Here is a 17,730-nt window from a genome sequence, read left to right as displayed (position 1 = left end):
TTTCATCCACTAAAACTCAATTATGGCTTAATAATTTTGTGGTCAAAACTAAATCTGGTTCATTTGTATACTCAGATAGGGTAATCAGCTTCTGTGCTTCAAAGTCTATGTAATTAAATAGAGGTCAAAGAAGAGTAGTTTTCCCCTGTAAACTTTACTGCAATGTTTTGCCCTGAGCCTATGACTTTGGATGGAGTAGTTTTTGGCGACTTCAAAAAGATACCTAATTTGATGATGTCATCATTTAGGCTCAAAAGTTAAGCATTGCTTTTACTTGGCTCCTAAGAATGAGGCATACATAGATCCCCTTGAATTCAGCTACCATTATCTTCACCTCAGACTATTAACGTGTAAACAGAAGTTTATATGATACCTAGTGGGTCAGTCTAGCTTCTGAAAGCTTCTCTCCAGGGTTCTCTGGTCTGTTCGAAGCCTTTATTTAATCTGACAGCTTTGTTCCGTTGACTGCTTTGCACACCCTGGGCACGTCTTGTACTAGCCGAAGGCCAGATTCAGATTTCTCACTGTGTTCTAGGAAAAGGATTATGAAAATTTCTACTGTGGGAATACAACAATGATGTTCATTTAGTGATGTTCATACATAAAATACCTGAAGCCAGTCATTTAAACTGTTTTTCTATCATGATTAATGTAAACATAAGGGCATCTGTGCCTGTGATTGACTTCTGTTTTCTGGGATAGTAGCTGATTGGTTCCACTTGCAGAAGTGCTCAGCTGCTTGAAGAACTAAGTTCTTAAACACTCATTGACTTTTTAAGACTTTGACTCTGGACCACTGTAAATTTCAGGAAGACATGACAAGGATATTCTTGAAAGTTTTGTCAGTTAATCTTTTATTGCTGTCACAGATAAGAGTATTTTATGATGCATGAAGAAGCTACAGTGACTGGGCTATCTTTTTATGCTATCATCAGATAAGATGGCTTATTACAGTGAGAAGAAAAACATCAAAGTATACCTATTCTTAATTAAACTAATCTATCTAAAAAGTAAAATAAAGAATTTGATACAGACAAGTTGTGTTCTAGTGAACAAGAAACAAAGACAAAAACATGAAGATATTTGAAACTTGGTACTTAAACTTATTGCTTTTATATTCTAGTGTGGAACAGCAGCAATGGAATGCATGAGGCAATATGTTGGGGAAGTGCTGGATTTCATTGCAGATATGCATACCTTAACCAAATTAAAGGTTGGTTCTGGGCATACCTTGATCTAAAGTGTATGTGCTTTTTTAAGAAAAACATGTTTTCTGTAATGAACCTGCCTGGGAGAAATGGTTGAAAGTCTTTGAGGATGACTGACACGATTTTTTCTTTCTTTCTTTTTAAAAAAATGTTAGTACTGTTATAGATTAGACACTTCTGGGGGATCAGTAAAATGTAGCTTATGCAGTGTTAAATGGAGGCTGATTCAAATATAGTGAGCACACAATAAAAATGCAGGCTTGGTTTTTCTGAAATGTTGATGATAAGCTTTTCTGAAATGTTGATGATAAGCTAATGTCATACCAAAATCACTGTGGGAAGTAGTTGTGTTTAATATAATCCTTGGAAACATGAAACTCTTTGCCAGTACAACTAATTACACTCTTCTGGAGGAATTCTGTGTCTCTCATATGCACAAACAGACACTTAAGTAAATTGGAAGTTCAGAGGTTGTTAAAATGCAGTAATTGACCTAAAAAAAAAAGGGGCGGGGGGGTCCTCTTTCTTATGGATGCTGTCATTTTCATTGTCAGGTTATATTCTCTTGAGGTGAGGAAAACTGAGTAGTTCTTACCTCTGCAGTTCAAACTGCTTTTTGGTTTCTGTACCTTAGTTTGATGCCAGATTGTAAGAGGAGTGATAGGAAAATACTTCTGTCAACATAAAATATTTTATTTAGGAATAAATTTCATGAAAACATCCTAGTAATAATTAACTGGTCAAAAGCTGGAATTTCTGTTTCATGGGGGAAGCCAGTATCTATTAAATTTCCTACAAAATGGAAATTCTTTAAGTTGTTTTAGAAAAGAACTAGGCTAAGTAACTTGCTGCTGTGTAATAGGAAATAATAGAAGTGTAGCTGTTTCAATTGCTAACAAAGTAGCATCTATTGTTAATAGCTTAAATAAAGAATTAATGTAATATTTCAGCTAATGTATCACTAATAGTCATAATGCTGTGAAGGGGGCAATATTTATTCTATTTAGCATAACACTATCCCATTAGGTAGTTTGATTGTACCATCCGAAGCTGAGTGCTAAGTGAGCACTGAGCTGGAGGTGAAACTTTAGTGGTTGAAATCCTCCTTTTTGTAGAGCGAAAACAGTTGTCTTATAGCGGAACCATCTGTCACGTCTCAATGACAGGCAAAGTTAGAGCATAGTCTTTTGAGCTACATACTGGTACCCTCCACAAGGGTGGATTTCCTTAAGCACATAAAAGGGAGGCAGAGGTGTGACTAGGCCTTGATGCTTCTAACTTCTGCAAAGCTGGCAATACAAATGAATGGTGTGGGAGTGCAGCAGAGGGACCATTACAGATACAGAGGAGAGTCTATGCTCTCAAAGATGCAGCCAATTCTGAAATCTGGCAGTAGAGTTTTAGTTGTTGTACACCAGCAACTCAGTGATCCCAGAGGAAGTTCGTCAGCTGAAAGAGGTCATTTCATCACTGGGCACAGTCAAGTAGCTGCCAAGCTGCTTTTATGTGATCTAAAGGTCAGTTGACAGATACACAAAACCAGTGCTGTTCTGTTCTGGGTAGTACGAATCATATTGCCATCACTTACATGCCTGGGCTTTGGTGCATATGGTCTTCTAGGGAAGTTCTTTGACCAAGCTCTTGCATTTGTTTCTAACCTCAAGAGCCACCGTACTTCTATAACACAGAGTGCATCTGCTAACAAAGAATGTTGATGGTCTGTTTTCCTGATAAATCAGTATAGTGTTTCCCTGAAAAGGCCCCTCTACTACCGCACCAGTCATCTGCTGAAAGTTACTGGAAATGCACTGGAGTGTTTCATGCCACAAGTTCATGCAAGCATTCTGTGGCAGGCAAGACAGAATAAACGATAACCTGCAGTGGATTTCCATACTGGAGTTTATTTATGAAGCAATGAGATGAGAACTTTTACCCCCCTAGTTTCTCGCACATTCACTTGCTCACTGTCCCCCTGCCCCCTCCACCCCACTTCATGTCCCAGAGGGAACATCTTATTGCAAGTTAATAATACTTAACCACAAAGGAAGAAGAATCACAACTAAACTGAAACTCTTGTCTCTTGAAACTTGCAGTAACCTTGTTTTACTGGACAAGATATCCCTTTTGTTAAGTTCTTACCCTGTTGGCCATACGCCTTGAATCCCATTGAGTTTTAAAAAAATACTCTAATAAGGGAAGCAGCCTTTTGTGCTGGGGTAGAAATTTACTTCAAAGTACAAACTAATTAATCATTTTCAGCTGAATTGGATTGCCTTCCCACTCTATCCTTTAAAGTTATTCACCCATTTCTCTTACAGTTCGGAACTGCTTTCAGAATAGGTAGGCAAATGAATCATAAATGAGGGAGAGATACATGTGGTTTGCCAGTTCCACAGAAAAACATGAACTTATCTGAAACCAGGAATGGGGAAAAATTTATTTATAAATACTGGCAGGTATCCTCTCTTCTGTGTAAAATGTTTCTGTAAAAAGCTCTCTGCCATTCGCACTTTTTCCTTCTGCCCCTTCTCCCTTGAACTGTAGTCTGATTTTTAGAAATGCTCTTACAATGCTTAAGTCTGATAAGATGATAATTTCTTATGCCCAGTAAGCCTATTTATTTCTTAAATTTTTTTATACACAGATATAGGTAGGGCATGAACTAAAACTTTACCCAGTTCTTCATTTTTGTGTTTTGAAATCAGACAAGAAGCTTCCCAAATGTGTAGTCTGGCCATTTAAAAATAAATCAGAACCAAATGGTCTAAAATTTCATCTTGTTTTGATTTAGCCATGTGATACAGGAATCTGAGAACAGATTAATGCAATAGGAGAGTCAAATATGACCATAATTTTATGTATTGTAAAGAATAAGCTTTGGCTGTCTTTGGAAAATGAAAAGGCAGTTCTTACTTAACCAGACTAGATAAACTTATTCTGTGGTTCCAACGTAGCTGGGAAAATATTTGTAAGCATTTCTAAGTTTACAAGTAGTCAGCACTTTCAACAAATTCACAACATCTAGATTCAAATTCTTGTATGCTTATTTAATATATTTACTTATATTGCTTGGGTTTTATTAACAGATGTGTTCCTACGAAGTGAGTCCTAAGATTATCCAGTTGTACAATTTCTTACTATGAGTATGTATTATCAAGAGCATCTGGACTACCAAACTAACACAAAGAATACTATATGATTTATATGGCCAGTAACAATCCCAACAGCAAAAGTTTATCTTGGTTTGCAAATTTTGAAATTTTTACTCTCTGTAGAAATTCAGTGAACAGAAATAGTTGTTTATTAATTCCCAGTGTCTTATTTTGTGTGTCTCAGAATAGTTTCTTTGAAAGAGGTCAATTATTTTCGGTCCTGCATATTAGCAACTACTGCATTATAAAAAAGGTATAAATGTTAATTCTCAAGATAATCACATTCCAGTTTATTATTTCTGTTCTGTTTATTATGGTTTTTTTTCCCTTTGGGATAACATTTTAATCGGTAAAGCTCAGCAAGGTTTTATTTAGAAAATTTCACCATTTTTTTAAGAAATATTATGTATCTGCCTGCATACCTGTCTATCCTTTTTATCTGGCTCTATAACAAAGTCATTAGATATTCATACTTGTACATTATTTTTTTTTTCTCTTGAAAGAGACTTCAAGTAAGTGATTTTTGAGAGTGTAAGTTGCTGGGGTCAGATACTTACCTGTTATAAAATATTATTGGTCTACTGATTTTTATCCTGTTATAATAATTTAATAATTGATGACCTGGATTTTCTTGTGGAAAGCATATGGCTCTTCTTTAAGCAAGAAAATGCACTCAGCATGTATTCTGTTAGTTTAGTAACATAAGGTAATGCAAAGTTAGCTTAATCAGAAATATAGAAGTATCTCAAGAAGCACCAATGAAACATTCCTTAGAGTTAACAAAGCAGGATAATAAATTATGTTTCCGGGCATAAATATTTGCATGTTTCTTGGTAAAAGGTTTAGCCCTTTTATTTCCAGGACTTAAAGGCATTTGTAGCAGCTGAATAGTGCGACATAGTCGTATTGCTGGTGAATGAGTGACAGCTTATTTCTGTACATGTAAATGGAATATTGCACAGGGAAGGCATTTCCTGCCCAGATGCTATATCTTGTTAAATGGTTAGATTCTTTCATCTTCACTTAAGCTGTCTGGATGTGCAACCATTCATTTGTATTCATCAGTTGTTGAGTTTGCTGGTACAAAAGGTGGCTATACATTTTGAACAATTAATATTTTGTGTGGGCTCTTGAAAATGTGGCCCTCCGTGGAAAGATCTGCATCATAAAGCTGTTACTAATACAGGGACTGGAGAATTTTTAAAAATCTATTTCTGAGTTTTGTTCTGTAGTTTTGTAGACACAGTTAGAGACCCTGAGAAAGGAATTGAAGGGGGATGAAATAGAATACGCTGTTGCTTGGAAGCACTTAGTTCAAGTGAAATACTCTTTTCGGGTAGGAAATCAGATCTTTGCCTTGCAGAGTCACATGAAGACTTGTTCTCAGCCACTGCATGAAGACACGTTTGGTGGACATCTGAAAGTTGGTTTAGCTCAGATTGCTGCTATGGAAATTACACGGGGAAACCACAGAGACAACAAAGCTGTGATCCGATACTTGCCTTGGCTTTACCATCCTCCTTCTGCAATGCAACAAGGGTGAGAATGCTTTTCCACAAAAAGGAACACTAAACTGAGTTAGAAATCTTCACAAAATTCTGTGTTTATTACCAGATTCCATAGATAGACCCACAGTAGGGAATGGCAGCCATGGGACTTTGAAACAGCTGGTCAGCAGCTTCCTGATCCTTAACTGAGGCATTCATCAATGCAATATTTAAAGTACATGCCAAAGGGACAGTGGAGGTAACTCTATTGGCTTGACTGGAGTTACCCTGGAAATTAACTTGATTCTCAATCTAGCTACAGACAGTGAAAAGCATACAGGTACTTGATCAGTCCAAGAATTACAGAAAATATGTTGGGAATTACAGAGCATACAATGGGAAATGTTCTTTGAAATTATGGAGTACAAATGAGCGACAACTGTAAGTGTAAGCCTATTGATATGATGATAAAAATACTAACTTCATCTGGTTAAAGTTAGATGAGAGAAATCCTGCTCTTCAAGATATTTTTTTATCCCTTTTCACTGTGAGAAATCCTAATCTGCAGTGTTTTATCTTCAAAAAGAAGGGAAATATACTGTCCCTTGTCTTACAATGACAAGTGAGATTTTTGAGTGTAGACCATTGGACTGTGTTTCAACAAACCTGTATTCTTGTCCCAGACTACCTGCCCCAGGATTCCTGGGACTAAGCTGTTTAGGCTTCAGTCCTGGAGATACGTCTGCATGTACTTTCATGTCGAGCATATCTAGTTTTGGAAATACGGAGTTGTTATCTCCTTGTGCTTTAGTTTCTTACATGTAAAAAAAGGACTATGTGTTCTGAGTTAAGGTGGTGAATTCCTTTAAGACCCTATAGGTACTTGAGAAAGAGTATCATATCAGAGTCTATTAAAAAAAAATAAATTAAAGGAATGCCTCTTTGGTGCTACGAGTCCTTGACAATGACATCAAATTAAAAAATTAAAAACAGTAGTGAGAGTGGCCTAGTAAGTAGTGATTTATTGATGGAAAAACAATTATGTTTTTCCTATGCATATGAATTCAAATGAGTAAGTAATCTGAACTTGGTAGCAGCAAGGGGACAGACAAGATGACACCAGAAAAGTGTTATACCTTTTGAGATTATATAAGCACATTGCTTTACAGTTGCACTAGATGGTGGATGAATACTTAAGTGTCACAAAAAAGCATAGTCCCTGCCCTCAAAAGCATGCAGTCCAAATATCCAAGGAGAGGCTAAGGAAAAGAGAAATTAACTCCACTTTATCGATGGAGAAGTGAACACAGTGGAAGTAAGGCATGGCACCTGCCTCGGAGCTTACTGTGGAATGAAGAATTTCCTGCCATCGCCCTGTCAGCTGTGTGCTGTCCAGGGGAGCTGAGAGGAGCATTTCCACTGAGGCAACCCTTCCCATCTGTAAAAAATCACCGTGTATGGAACCAGTGAATCTGTGAATGTTTGAGCCTTTTATAGAGACTCTTTCTTAGACGCACCAAATATGTTCTGTTGGACTTGTTAATGGTACGTCAAGTCCACTAAGTTCTGTGTGGTTCTAGTCTTCCCATAAACTGTACCAATGATTTGTGCCTCCACCACACAGCGACTGCATCTGCCTAATGTGCATGAGGAGACTCCATATTTTGGGGAAAACCAGTAAACTTAGCATCATTGTAAAATCCGCTCTTTCTTGACAGGCCCAAAGAGTTCATAGAATGTGTCTCACACATCCGTTTGCTGTCCTGGCTACTTCTGGGGTCTCTGACACACAATGTTGTCTGTCCAAATTCTCCATCATCTTGCATGCCTATTCCACTGGATGCGGGTTCACAAATTGCTGACCACCTTATTGTTATTCTGATTGGGTTTCCAGAGCAATCAAAGGTAAGGGATTCTGTGTGTTAAGTGGAGATGTGTTATATATTTGCCTTATTATTGCAAACATTTTTTTCTTCTTAAGAAAAAAGGAGGGGTAAAACCTTATTAAAACCTGGGATCTAGGGAAAGAAATCTCTGTGGTTTTTCTTGCATAGCCACCTCTTCATAGAAAACTGGTGATGAAATCACTACAATTAAGTCTGAGATTCAACTATTTCAAAATATCTCAGCACAGGAGCGAGGAAGGAAAAACTGAATTCCAAATTGAAGCTCTAGCAATGACCATCTCTGTAGCAAATCTCTAGAAAGTTATTTATTCTAGTTGTATAGTAGAATTGGATAACCTATAAATAATGTTATGATCAAAAGTTAGTTACAAACAGTGATGGTTCAAGCAGAACTTTTTTTTCTCAAGGTGCTCTGGACAAGAAGAGTTACCGCAAATTATAAGCCGTTTGTGACAGTAGTTTAACACAGATATAGCAGCACTCTTTGACACCATCCAGGTTTTTATTAGCAACAGAAGCAGAATGATCACACATTTATCTTGTACGTAAAATTCCCCTTTCTTTCCCCTCACCCAGCCAAGACATTGGTGCTTCCTATTCATTTCTTTGGCCTTTTTTTGCTCTTTCAAATACCTTTTCCAGTTACCAAGCAACCATTGCAACGTTTGGTGCAGTCATGCTGCCAAAGAGCATGAATTACTGTTGCACTTGCAAACTGAGAAAACGTCTCTGACCAGAAACATCTTTCTTGTAATGAAGTAGTTAATGTCCAGCACTCCTGGAGGCTCACTGTGATTTATAACACATATTAGCGAAGAGCCATGCTTGAGTATGCAAAATGAATTCTCTGTTAGCTTGTCAAAACTTACTTTCCTTAACTGTGAGCGGTTCTGTCCCAGCAAAGTAGAAGTAGATGACAGATTAATAGAAGAGATGTAAGATGATGTATTTTGTATGATAGCCTTCCTTTCAGGTGATCAGAATGTGAATGACTTACCCCAGCAGCATTTCTGAAATGGTCATACGTGCCAGAGCCTCCAGGCCTTCCACAGATTGCGGTGGAGTTTCCATGAAGAAAGTCTCAGAACTAGTCCTGAATAGCTGTTCTGCAAAACTAACCTTCACTTTAAAGGGACTGGCCTTAATGCCTTACACTAAGACTGCATGGGAGTGTGCGTTTGCAAATGCAGTTTTTAGTCTGTGAATATAAAAACAGTTTTTAAACATGGAGAAGATGTTATCAAGTGTACTTGACTTACTAGTTCCTAATGGGAGGGAAACGTGGGAAAGTGAGGGGCAAGACTGCACAGTGGGATGCGTGACAGAGGAGTGCTTTGATGAAAGCCCCTGCACTGTATCCCAATACACTTATTTAAATAAACATTTTCCTCTATTTTCTGTTTCTACAGACATCTGTTCTGCACATGTGTTCCCTCTTCCATGCATTTATATTTGCTCAGCTCTGGACAGTGTATTGTGAACAAACTGCAGTAGCTCCAACAGTCCAGAATCAGAACGAATTTAGCTTTACAGCAATCCTTACAGCCCTGGAGTTCTGGAGCCGAGTGACACCTAGCATCCTACAGCTAATGGCACATAACAAAGTGGTGAGTCAGGTGCTGTGTACAGATTTAGTACAGATTAAACTTGGAGGGCTTGGCTTTGTTTCAGTGTTTCAGTGGAAAACATTGGGCTATGAATAACATCATAAAGCAACTTCGATGCTTTTAAGAAATTAAAGGGAAAGTTAATTAGTAGTGGTTTAACCTCGCAGTGGGCCTGAAACAGGATCTAGCCAGGATCTGCCTGAAACAGAATCAAGAGCTAGAGTCACTGCTTGTTGGATTAAGGGCTCCCTGCATCAGGTCTCATTTTATATATCTTCCTGCTCTTCACAGTGGACCTATTGTTTCATCTGACTCTGCCTTACAGGAGCAACTAAGTGTTTTAGGATAATTCTGTGAATATCCATTTGAATATTTTTTACCATGTGGAGGTGAAAAAATACACAAATGCTGACACTTGACTACTCATAACCCATTGGTTACTCATAAAAAATAAGCTACAAAAATATTGCTGGAAACATTTTTGAGTAATGAATGACTTGAAGGAGGTATCTCTAGAGAAAAGGTTTGAAAGGGAATTGTTCACTCTGTCCAGAAATTGTACAGACCATTTTTTGGAAATAACTTTTAAGCAATTATTTATCTCGACTACTCACTGCTGTTGGAGAAGCTTGGTACAATAAGAACCCAGAGGGGTTCCAGCAGCCTTCTCATAGGTGCTACCTTTGCTTCCCATTGACTAATGTGCCTGCGGGATTAGGGTTGAGAGCTTGTTTCTGATGGGCAAGATGTATTGTGTTTCCCACTTCCCAGAAAGTCGTGACAAGTCTGTCATGACTTGTCAAAACTTTTCAACTTTAACTGAAATGGTAAGTAGTAGCTCTGGCTCTGGAGAACCTGATACTAGCTTTGAGTGAGAAAGATTCTTTATACATGTCCCAGTCCTCTAAGTCAGGTGCTCTTAAGGTTTGGGATTGTCATTCTTTGTTTGTTTTTTTCTTTTTTAAATGAAGACCTGCTATCTATATGGAAATTATTTTATGTAATTCCCCTTTCCCCATGTGAAACATCTTCCACGCCATGCAGGTATGGACCTTTGCCCTTTCAATTGTAATTGCATGGGCTGCACTTGAATGTCTTTGAACCAGTTACTGTTCCCTTGTGTCTTGTCCAGATCAGGCAAGGACCACCTAAAGCTGTCTTTAAATGATATTTTAGCCTCTGATATCTAGTGAGGTCTCTGTGGTTGACAAGCCACTGTTGGGAACAGTACTTCATGAAGCTCCATTTGAATGAACAAGAAACATGCATAACACTTCTAACTAGCCAGTTGTTTAGTCAGACACAAATGCTTCTTGTCAAGCCTTAGGACAAGAATATGACTTGGAAGTCCCAAGTTCCAATCCTTATTCTGAAAGTATCTCATTACGTGGCTTTAGTGCAAGTTATTAAACCCTCTGCTTCAGCTATTGCTCTGTTAAAAGTAGATAATAATACTTGCCCATCTCACGGGGGTGTTGTGAGGTTAATTAGTTAGTGTTTGTAAAGTGCTTTGAAGATGAAAAGCACTACATAAAAGCTAAGTTTATTATTATCGAGGGGAATTTACACATAGTTCAGACAGGCACTGTAAATACTCACTGCTGGCTCAGGACATTTGTCTTGTACCTATGAATTTACACAATATAAAACATAAAATGCTGTCTGCTACCAAATAACTGATATTTGCATCTGTCATAATTCATGATACAAAATGGAAGAATTATGGACTAGCTGCCAGTTCAGAACAATAAATTGTCTTTTGATGGGGGAAAAAAAGATGTTTTTTGTGGGTATGTTAATTCTGAACTATTCAGTAAATAAAAATATCAATTTCTGACTCACTGATTGATGAGAACTACATATCAAAGGCATGTAAAAGGATTTATAATGTCTGAAAAGAACAAAGCTGAAGGTAACTTGTTTTGATGTGTGATACAAATTAAAATACATCAAGCACTTTGAAATATTTAACAGATAGGTGTTGCTGCATCAGGGGAAAACTAAATAAAGAAAAATATTCCTCATGTGCTCATGTAATATTTAATCCTTTATGTCAGTGGTTAATAAATGTACATCTAGTGATTCAGTAAAACTGCCAAGCAAATACAGGAAGATTCTTTTTAGAGACTGTAGGCTTATCTTACAACACTGTTACGCTGACACTAATTTGTTTTTATGCTTGATTTTTTTTTTCAAGATGGTGGAAATGGTGTGTCTGCATGTGATTAGTTTAATGGAGGCTTTACAGGAATGCAACTCTACTATCTTTGTAAAGGTAGGCATACCACACCATGAATATTTAGCTAATGATGTTGCCTGTCTATTGTGATTTCTAGACATACTGTCCTCTGCTTCCCCTCCCACTCAAAAAAAGAAAGTGGAAGAAGCTGAGGTTGAATGCTGATGCAGAAGTAAAACCTAGTAGAGCATAACAAAAAATAAATAAAATCTCTGGTAAGAAGTAAGACCAGACCATAATCTCAAATCCAAATTTGATCTACTTCCTCCTTTCATTGTTGCGATGGTCTTATTCCTCTAATAGACTCAACTGGTGTCACTGACTTTGAGAATCTCTAGGTACTGTCTGAATTTTCAGCCGTTCTGTAACTTTTAATCATCCATAGGTCCTTTACAGATCTCTTCAGTGTTCTTTATCCTCACGTTCTTTTAGGTTAATAACAAAAACTTTGTGCCACAGTGGTTTTCTTGTTATTATATATCTGCGTGTTTGACTTAGTCAAATATTATTTGATAGTGAATCTAGGATGTGTAGTGTAATAGGGTATTCTTTGGTTAGAGAATCAAATCCTGCATGCTCCATTTATGTAAATTCTTTTTTGGGGAAATCAGTGGCCAGTCTCCTGTGGGTCACCACAGTGTTTTCAGAACAGATTCCCAAAGGATTGAGGTAGCCTCACAAGCATAAATCGATTTTACTAGCCTTTTTCACGTTTGCCCACTTCATTATTCTGAAGGGAGTTTTCACATAAAATATCAACAAACCAAGTAGTTAAACACACTCTGAATCTAACTGAAGTATGTTGGTTTATATAGTTCTTCTGTTGCCATAAAGGAAACTTCTGACTGTTGTTTTACTCCAATCTTTTATGGTCAAGCAGGAATTGAAAATAAAGTAGCTGAAATTGAAGTTCTTGATGTCAACTGGCATGAAAGTATTCACACTCATCGTGAAAATACAGAATTATAGTCAGTAATTACTTGATTCACTACAGAAACTCTGTCACTGTGGGCTGTTAAAGTGATCATGGCTGTCCCTGGAAGACGTACGGGCTTCTTTTTCAGCCAGTCCAGGATGTCCAGAATTTGACAGGGATGAAGAATGGCTTTAAAGCTGTGAAAAGAGAGGCCTTTAGGGCCAAATTCCTGTCACAATTCAAATGAATGCTTTCAGGGGGTTATATCTGAGAGTATATATCAATAATATGCTAAATCAGGCTAAAAGGACATTGTTGTTACTACAAAATCAAGCTCATAAACCTGTGAAATTCAGAGTTAAGGTGCTAAACTGTCTTTCATGTTCCATGGGTGGGAGATGGAAGAGAAGAATCTGGGTGACCAAATCCCCTTTACTTAGCCCTGAAGTGAAATCTTGCAGGAACAATATACATACATAATAGTATTATAAGATTCGTAGTCCCAGGTTACTAATTTTTTTTCAAAACTAACTAATTGTAAAAATATTTATTGTAGATCTGAAAAGTAAGTGTCATGATTTGGGGAAAGACTTACTGTATGTTTGAAGCCCTTTGAAGAGGCAAAGTGTAAAGCTTACTCACACAGGAACCAGTAAGTGAGTGGCATCTCCATAATTAAAAAGATGATCAACTTTGAGACTGTCTCTTCTTCAGTGGCTGTGAAGATCTGCTTTGTTACTCCTACTTCAGAAGTCTGCAAGGATGACAATTCTTTGAATATTAGTTGACTGGGCAGTTTTTTGGTAGCTTGTTTTATTCTAGACAATTTTTTATTGCCCTGCCTTTGATAATGACACAATTTTATCTTGTGCTTTAAAGCTTTTTTTTTTCCTTTTATTTTAGATATAAGCCTTTCAAACAAGGTTTAGTTTTCACTGAAGGAAAGGACATAGTGTAGTGAGAGAGATTTTTTTAAACAGAACTTTCTAACACTCTTTCGGAGATTCATTCAGCAAAATTAATAATTCCCAATGACTTCCTCTTGGAACTGAGCACAGTAGCACTGATAAATCCTGACCATTTATCATTCATATATTTACTGCAGTGTCTTTTATTCCACCTAAGGAATCAGTTACTGCAAAAATATTTGTTAATGAAGTCATTGCATGATTCAACACACACATACTTGTAATGCGCCACAATGAGAAGGTGGTGCATGTCACATGATGCCAGGTGGTTTATGGGATAGCTGTCTTAGGTGGCCGTTTTCTGTATGACAAGTGAAGGGAAAATATGTCCTAAAACAAGAGAGAAAGAGAAGACTTAAATAATTCAGGTCTCCTTCACTGAAAGAAGAACTTTCTTTATGCCTGAGATAAGCACTCCTTCATCTCCTCATTGTGTTGGTGCTGTGAGGTTTCCTCTTTCTGGTACTGTGTTGGCCTTTGGTATTAAATTAAACTCACACTGATGGCATTGAGACATGTCTTGATTGCTTCCTATAGTCTTTGAGCCATTCCCTGTATTCTCAGAGGATATTTTTTTGATCTGATGTTAGACTACCTTTACCAATCTGTGAGGAAAACAAAGTTTCTTTCCTGTGAAAACATTTCAATCGTTATGTATTTATTTTTCTTTCCAAGTTGGAGTGAGATATATATACACATTTACACAGATGCATATATACCCACATATATATTTAATTAATTATATTTCCCTGTAAGGGGAAGCATTCTGCTTTAGGAGGGCTGAAATGAAAGTGTTCAGCTTTCTTCCTCTTTTTCTATGTCAAAGGAACTGGGAAACTAGCCATCCCAGGACAGCCATTGATGATGGAGACCAGCTCCGTGCTGATCACAGCTCTCTGTCTCACCATCAGATGTATGTCTGAGGAATTTGGGAGCCTACAGTAGTGAGGGGAGCAGCTCAGCAAACCACAGCATCTTTTCCAGAGACCCAAGGGTTTTAGGCAGCTCCAGCAGCTGCTGGGTACAGTGCTAGAGAACTGGGCAGGCAGCAGAGTTGGGGAACAAGAAAACAGCACAGTGACCAACCTGTTCTCCAGCCTGGTTTCCATCAAAACTTGCACTGGAATCAACATAATTCCGTTGAAAATATAAACTTCAAAAAATTGACAGTGTCTGACAGCAGTTTGTTCTTCCAGCTGTTCTTTCGAACTAGTGTTATGTAGCTTCAATAAAAATGTCGTCTTGTCTCATTTATCTAACTGGCAGCTGTAGGAGTGGAGGGTTTGCTGGCTTGTGCCTGCAGCAGAATGTTTCATTTCCCTAAATGTGTCCAGACTCTGGAAGAGACAATTGGCACTGGAGGACAATGATCTGTATCTAACCTTAGACCTGTACAGCGTAGATATCAATATGAGCTAGTTTCTGTGAGTGCCCTTTATAGTCAGATGAGATAAACAGGTATTTTTGGACATGATTCATCGTGATCTATTTTAGATACCTGCTTTGGGACAAGGTGAACTGGATGTCAGAAATGCTTGATTCTCTGAGCTGACTGTAAGAGATATCCAGTGAATTGGTTCAGATGCAGAGGGGTACCCTGAATCTTCTGCCTAGCTTCCCTCCTTGCTTGACATACTTCTGACACCAGTCCTATCACCACTGGCTAGCTCCATAGGAACTTTGTTAATGCTGGATGAAAGTTTCAGTGACATTTTGTTGATGGCAGTGGGGCATGGAACATGGCTTCTCAGCATGCTTACCTGTTTCCTCCTCTCCAAAAAAACACACCAGGACTTGCGGTCACTGGATCTTATTAAGCACTTCATTAGTGTGACAGCCCATGGAAAGATGTACAGAACTCGCACGTCTGCTGCATCTGGCTGCATTCCAGCTGTTTTGGCATTCATCTATCTGTAAATGCTGAGGTTTGAATATGGTTCTTCATGCGGTAGACTAAGTAATCAGTCCTGACAGAGCTGCGTATGATTCTCCAGCAAAACAGCACTGAAACTGAAACAATTATCGTTCCTTGCACAAAGGAAACAGCACTTTATCTAATGTTGTCAATAGTCATTAGGTTTAACTTGCAGCTCCCGATAGCATAATTGGCAAATTGCAAATTTTAATGCCATTTGGAGGAACATTTTAGAACAATAACCTCAGTGGTTAAATTAATATTGGAGAACATGAATACTTTTGCTAGAAATGCCTCTCTGTCTTCCATAAGCTTGTCATGTTACACTTACTCAGAAATGAAAGTTCTCTGAAGAGCAGGAAACTGAAATACATATCAATCCAATCATGGGTGACAGATTCGCAGACCTCCCTGCCTTGTCGTTCTGGATAGTTGTTAGAGTTTTTACCTGTGCTCCCAGGCCTACAGGTCACATCCTGCAGTGAAGCATTGATGTGACTGGTGGCTTATAAAAAGCCGGTTACCATTTAAATATCTGGCCTATTATTAGGAACTTCCGCTGCATGTTTTTTTCAGTTCTTGATGTATACCTCACCATGCAGAATGTTTATTGTATTTATTCCAGTATTGCTCACCTGCACATACAGAAACACATTTCCCTCACAAGGAAAATAAGAATGATTTCCTTTAACAAGTTTTTATTCTGTGCTCTCATCGTTGCCTTAAACAGGATATCAGTAATTGCTACTGGTGATTCATCAAGCTACAAACAAGGGAAGCTGGCTTCTTTACCTTTGAGAGTTACCTGCCCCAAAATATAAGCATCATTTAAAAATAACCACATTTTCAGATTTGTGGTTCAGGCTATGTCCATTTGGACAGCTAAATGCATTAGATATACCCTTCTCTGTCTCACAGTAACTGGAGCATGTTTACAGTCACTTGTATAATAGCAAAATATACCTCTCTTCTTACAGCTCATACCAATGTGGTTGCCAATGATACAGTCAAATCTGAAGGTAAGTTGTTTCTAGTACCTTACCCTTTTATTCTTAGTCTTGTACATTTCTGTAAATTCTGGAAATAAGATCACTAGATGTGGTCTCCAAACTCTCTGAAAATAGATCATTGTAGCGTATCCAGATGCACTGGATGGCTCAGCACTGAAGGTCTCAGGTATAAGCATACACAGAACATCATCAGCTGAGATACTTGTCCTGTAAGCAGTACTGCTCTCCCTTTCGCTTCTGAAACACTTTCCTCTAACCAGGTTCTGTGGCAGGGCCTTTCCTCACTGTTTACTGAGATTGATTGTTCCCTGAGCTGTGGTTTTCTTGATGTCCTAGGCTTGAGAGTCCCCTGACAAATCAGGATTGGGACTCTTGATCCAGGAGATGGATTTTGGTTCTATAGCAGATACTGTGGGCCTGCACACTTGGGTAAAACTGTGCCAGCTGGCTCTCTCTGTAAGAGAGAGCAAGGTGGATCAGTGTGGTTTGCCAGCTAAGAGAATTTAGGTGATGAGAGTAAAAGTGTTGGACTTGGTCTCAGTATGGAGTTGTTTCTGTAAGCACATTTGCCTGTCGTGGCAACACTACAATGCAGGATGTGGAAGAAATAAATGTGGCATAGGGGCAGTGGAGGAACTTTCCCTAGCCAACAACCAGTACCTTTCACAGTGCTGTATTAATGTATGTATTAAAGGAAAGAAACTGAATGTTTTGCATTATTTCAACAGCATTTATCTGCTGGACTCCAGCTACGCCTCCAAGCCATCCAGAGCAATGTCAACCATCACAGCCTAAGGATGTTACAGGGGTCAGGACAAATGAGCAATAGCTCATCTGTGCTCCGCAAATGGCTACAGTGTACCCAATTTAAAATGGCTCAAGTGGAAATTCAGTCATCAGAAGCTGCATCTCAATTTTATCCTTTATGATTCACGTCATTCGTTCCAAATGTTCATTTTTAGCCTAGCAATAACAGGGTTAGAGCTGTAAAAGACCTTTTGTATCAATCAGTATACAGATTATATACTGTATCTATACTTTTTAGCCTAGGACAGATTGTGGAAAAGCTTATAAAGGGTGAAGTTAAGAGCCTGATCCTGCCAGTCTTTAATTACACTTACTCAGGATCAACAGGTTCTCAAGTCTGCATTCATGAACATGTATTTGCAGGATTGGACTCAAATCTATCACATTGTACATATCTCTCTGATCACTGAAATATCTTGTTCTTAAATGTTTCTTTACATTATTTTTGAAGCTAAGACAAAAATCACTTTTCTTTAACTTCTATTTTTTTTAAAAATAGAACTGTGGGTATTCA

The 17,730-nt window shown here is 38.1% G+C and overlaps 1 protein-coding gene across 3 annotated transcripts in view; it reads left to right on the top strand.

Annotated features, from left to right (window-relative positions):
- UNC79 (unc-79 homolog, NALCN channel complex subunit) overlaps positions 1–17,409 on the top strand; it is a 114,471-nt gene extending 97,062 nt beyond the window's left edge. For all 3 annotated transcript variants that reach the window (XM_059819495.1, XM_059819494.1, XM_059819496.1), the window contains 7 exons: positions 1,124–1,213; positions 5,724–5,899; positions 7,566–7,752; positions 9,164–9,361; positions 11,559–11,636; positions 16,377–16,418; positions 17,138–17,409. In XM_059819495.1, the coding sequence (XP_059675478.1) occupies positions 1,124–1,213; positions 5,724–5,899; positions 7,566–7,752; positions 9,164–9,361; positions 11,559–11,636; positions 16,377–16,418; positions 17,138–17,338 (972 nt within the window). In that variant the 3' untranslated portion in view covers positions 17,339–17,409. The remainder of the gene's footprint in view (positions 1–1,123; positions 1,214–5,723; positions 5,900–7,565; positions 7,753–9,163; positions 9,362–11,558; positions 11,637–16,376; positions 16,419–17,137) is intronic.
- The last annotated feature ends 321 nt before the right edge of the window (positions 17,410–17,730 follow it).

The sequence above is a fragment of the Gavia stellata genome, chromosome 7, assembly GCF_030936135.1.
Source record: "Gavia stellata isolate bGavSte3 chromosome 7, bGavSte3.hap2, whole genome shotgun sequence".
Classification (NCBI taxonomy): domain Eukaryota; kingdom Metazoa; phylum Chordata; class Aves; order Gaviiformes; family Gaviidae; genus Gavia; species Gavia stellata.
Note: the sequence above shows the minus strand (reverse complement) of the source record. Positions and strands in the feature narration are given on the sequence as shown.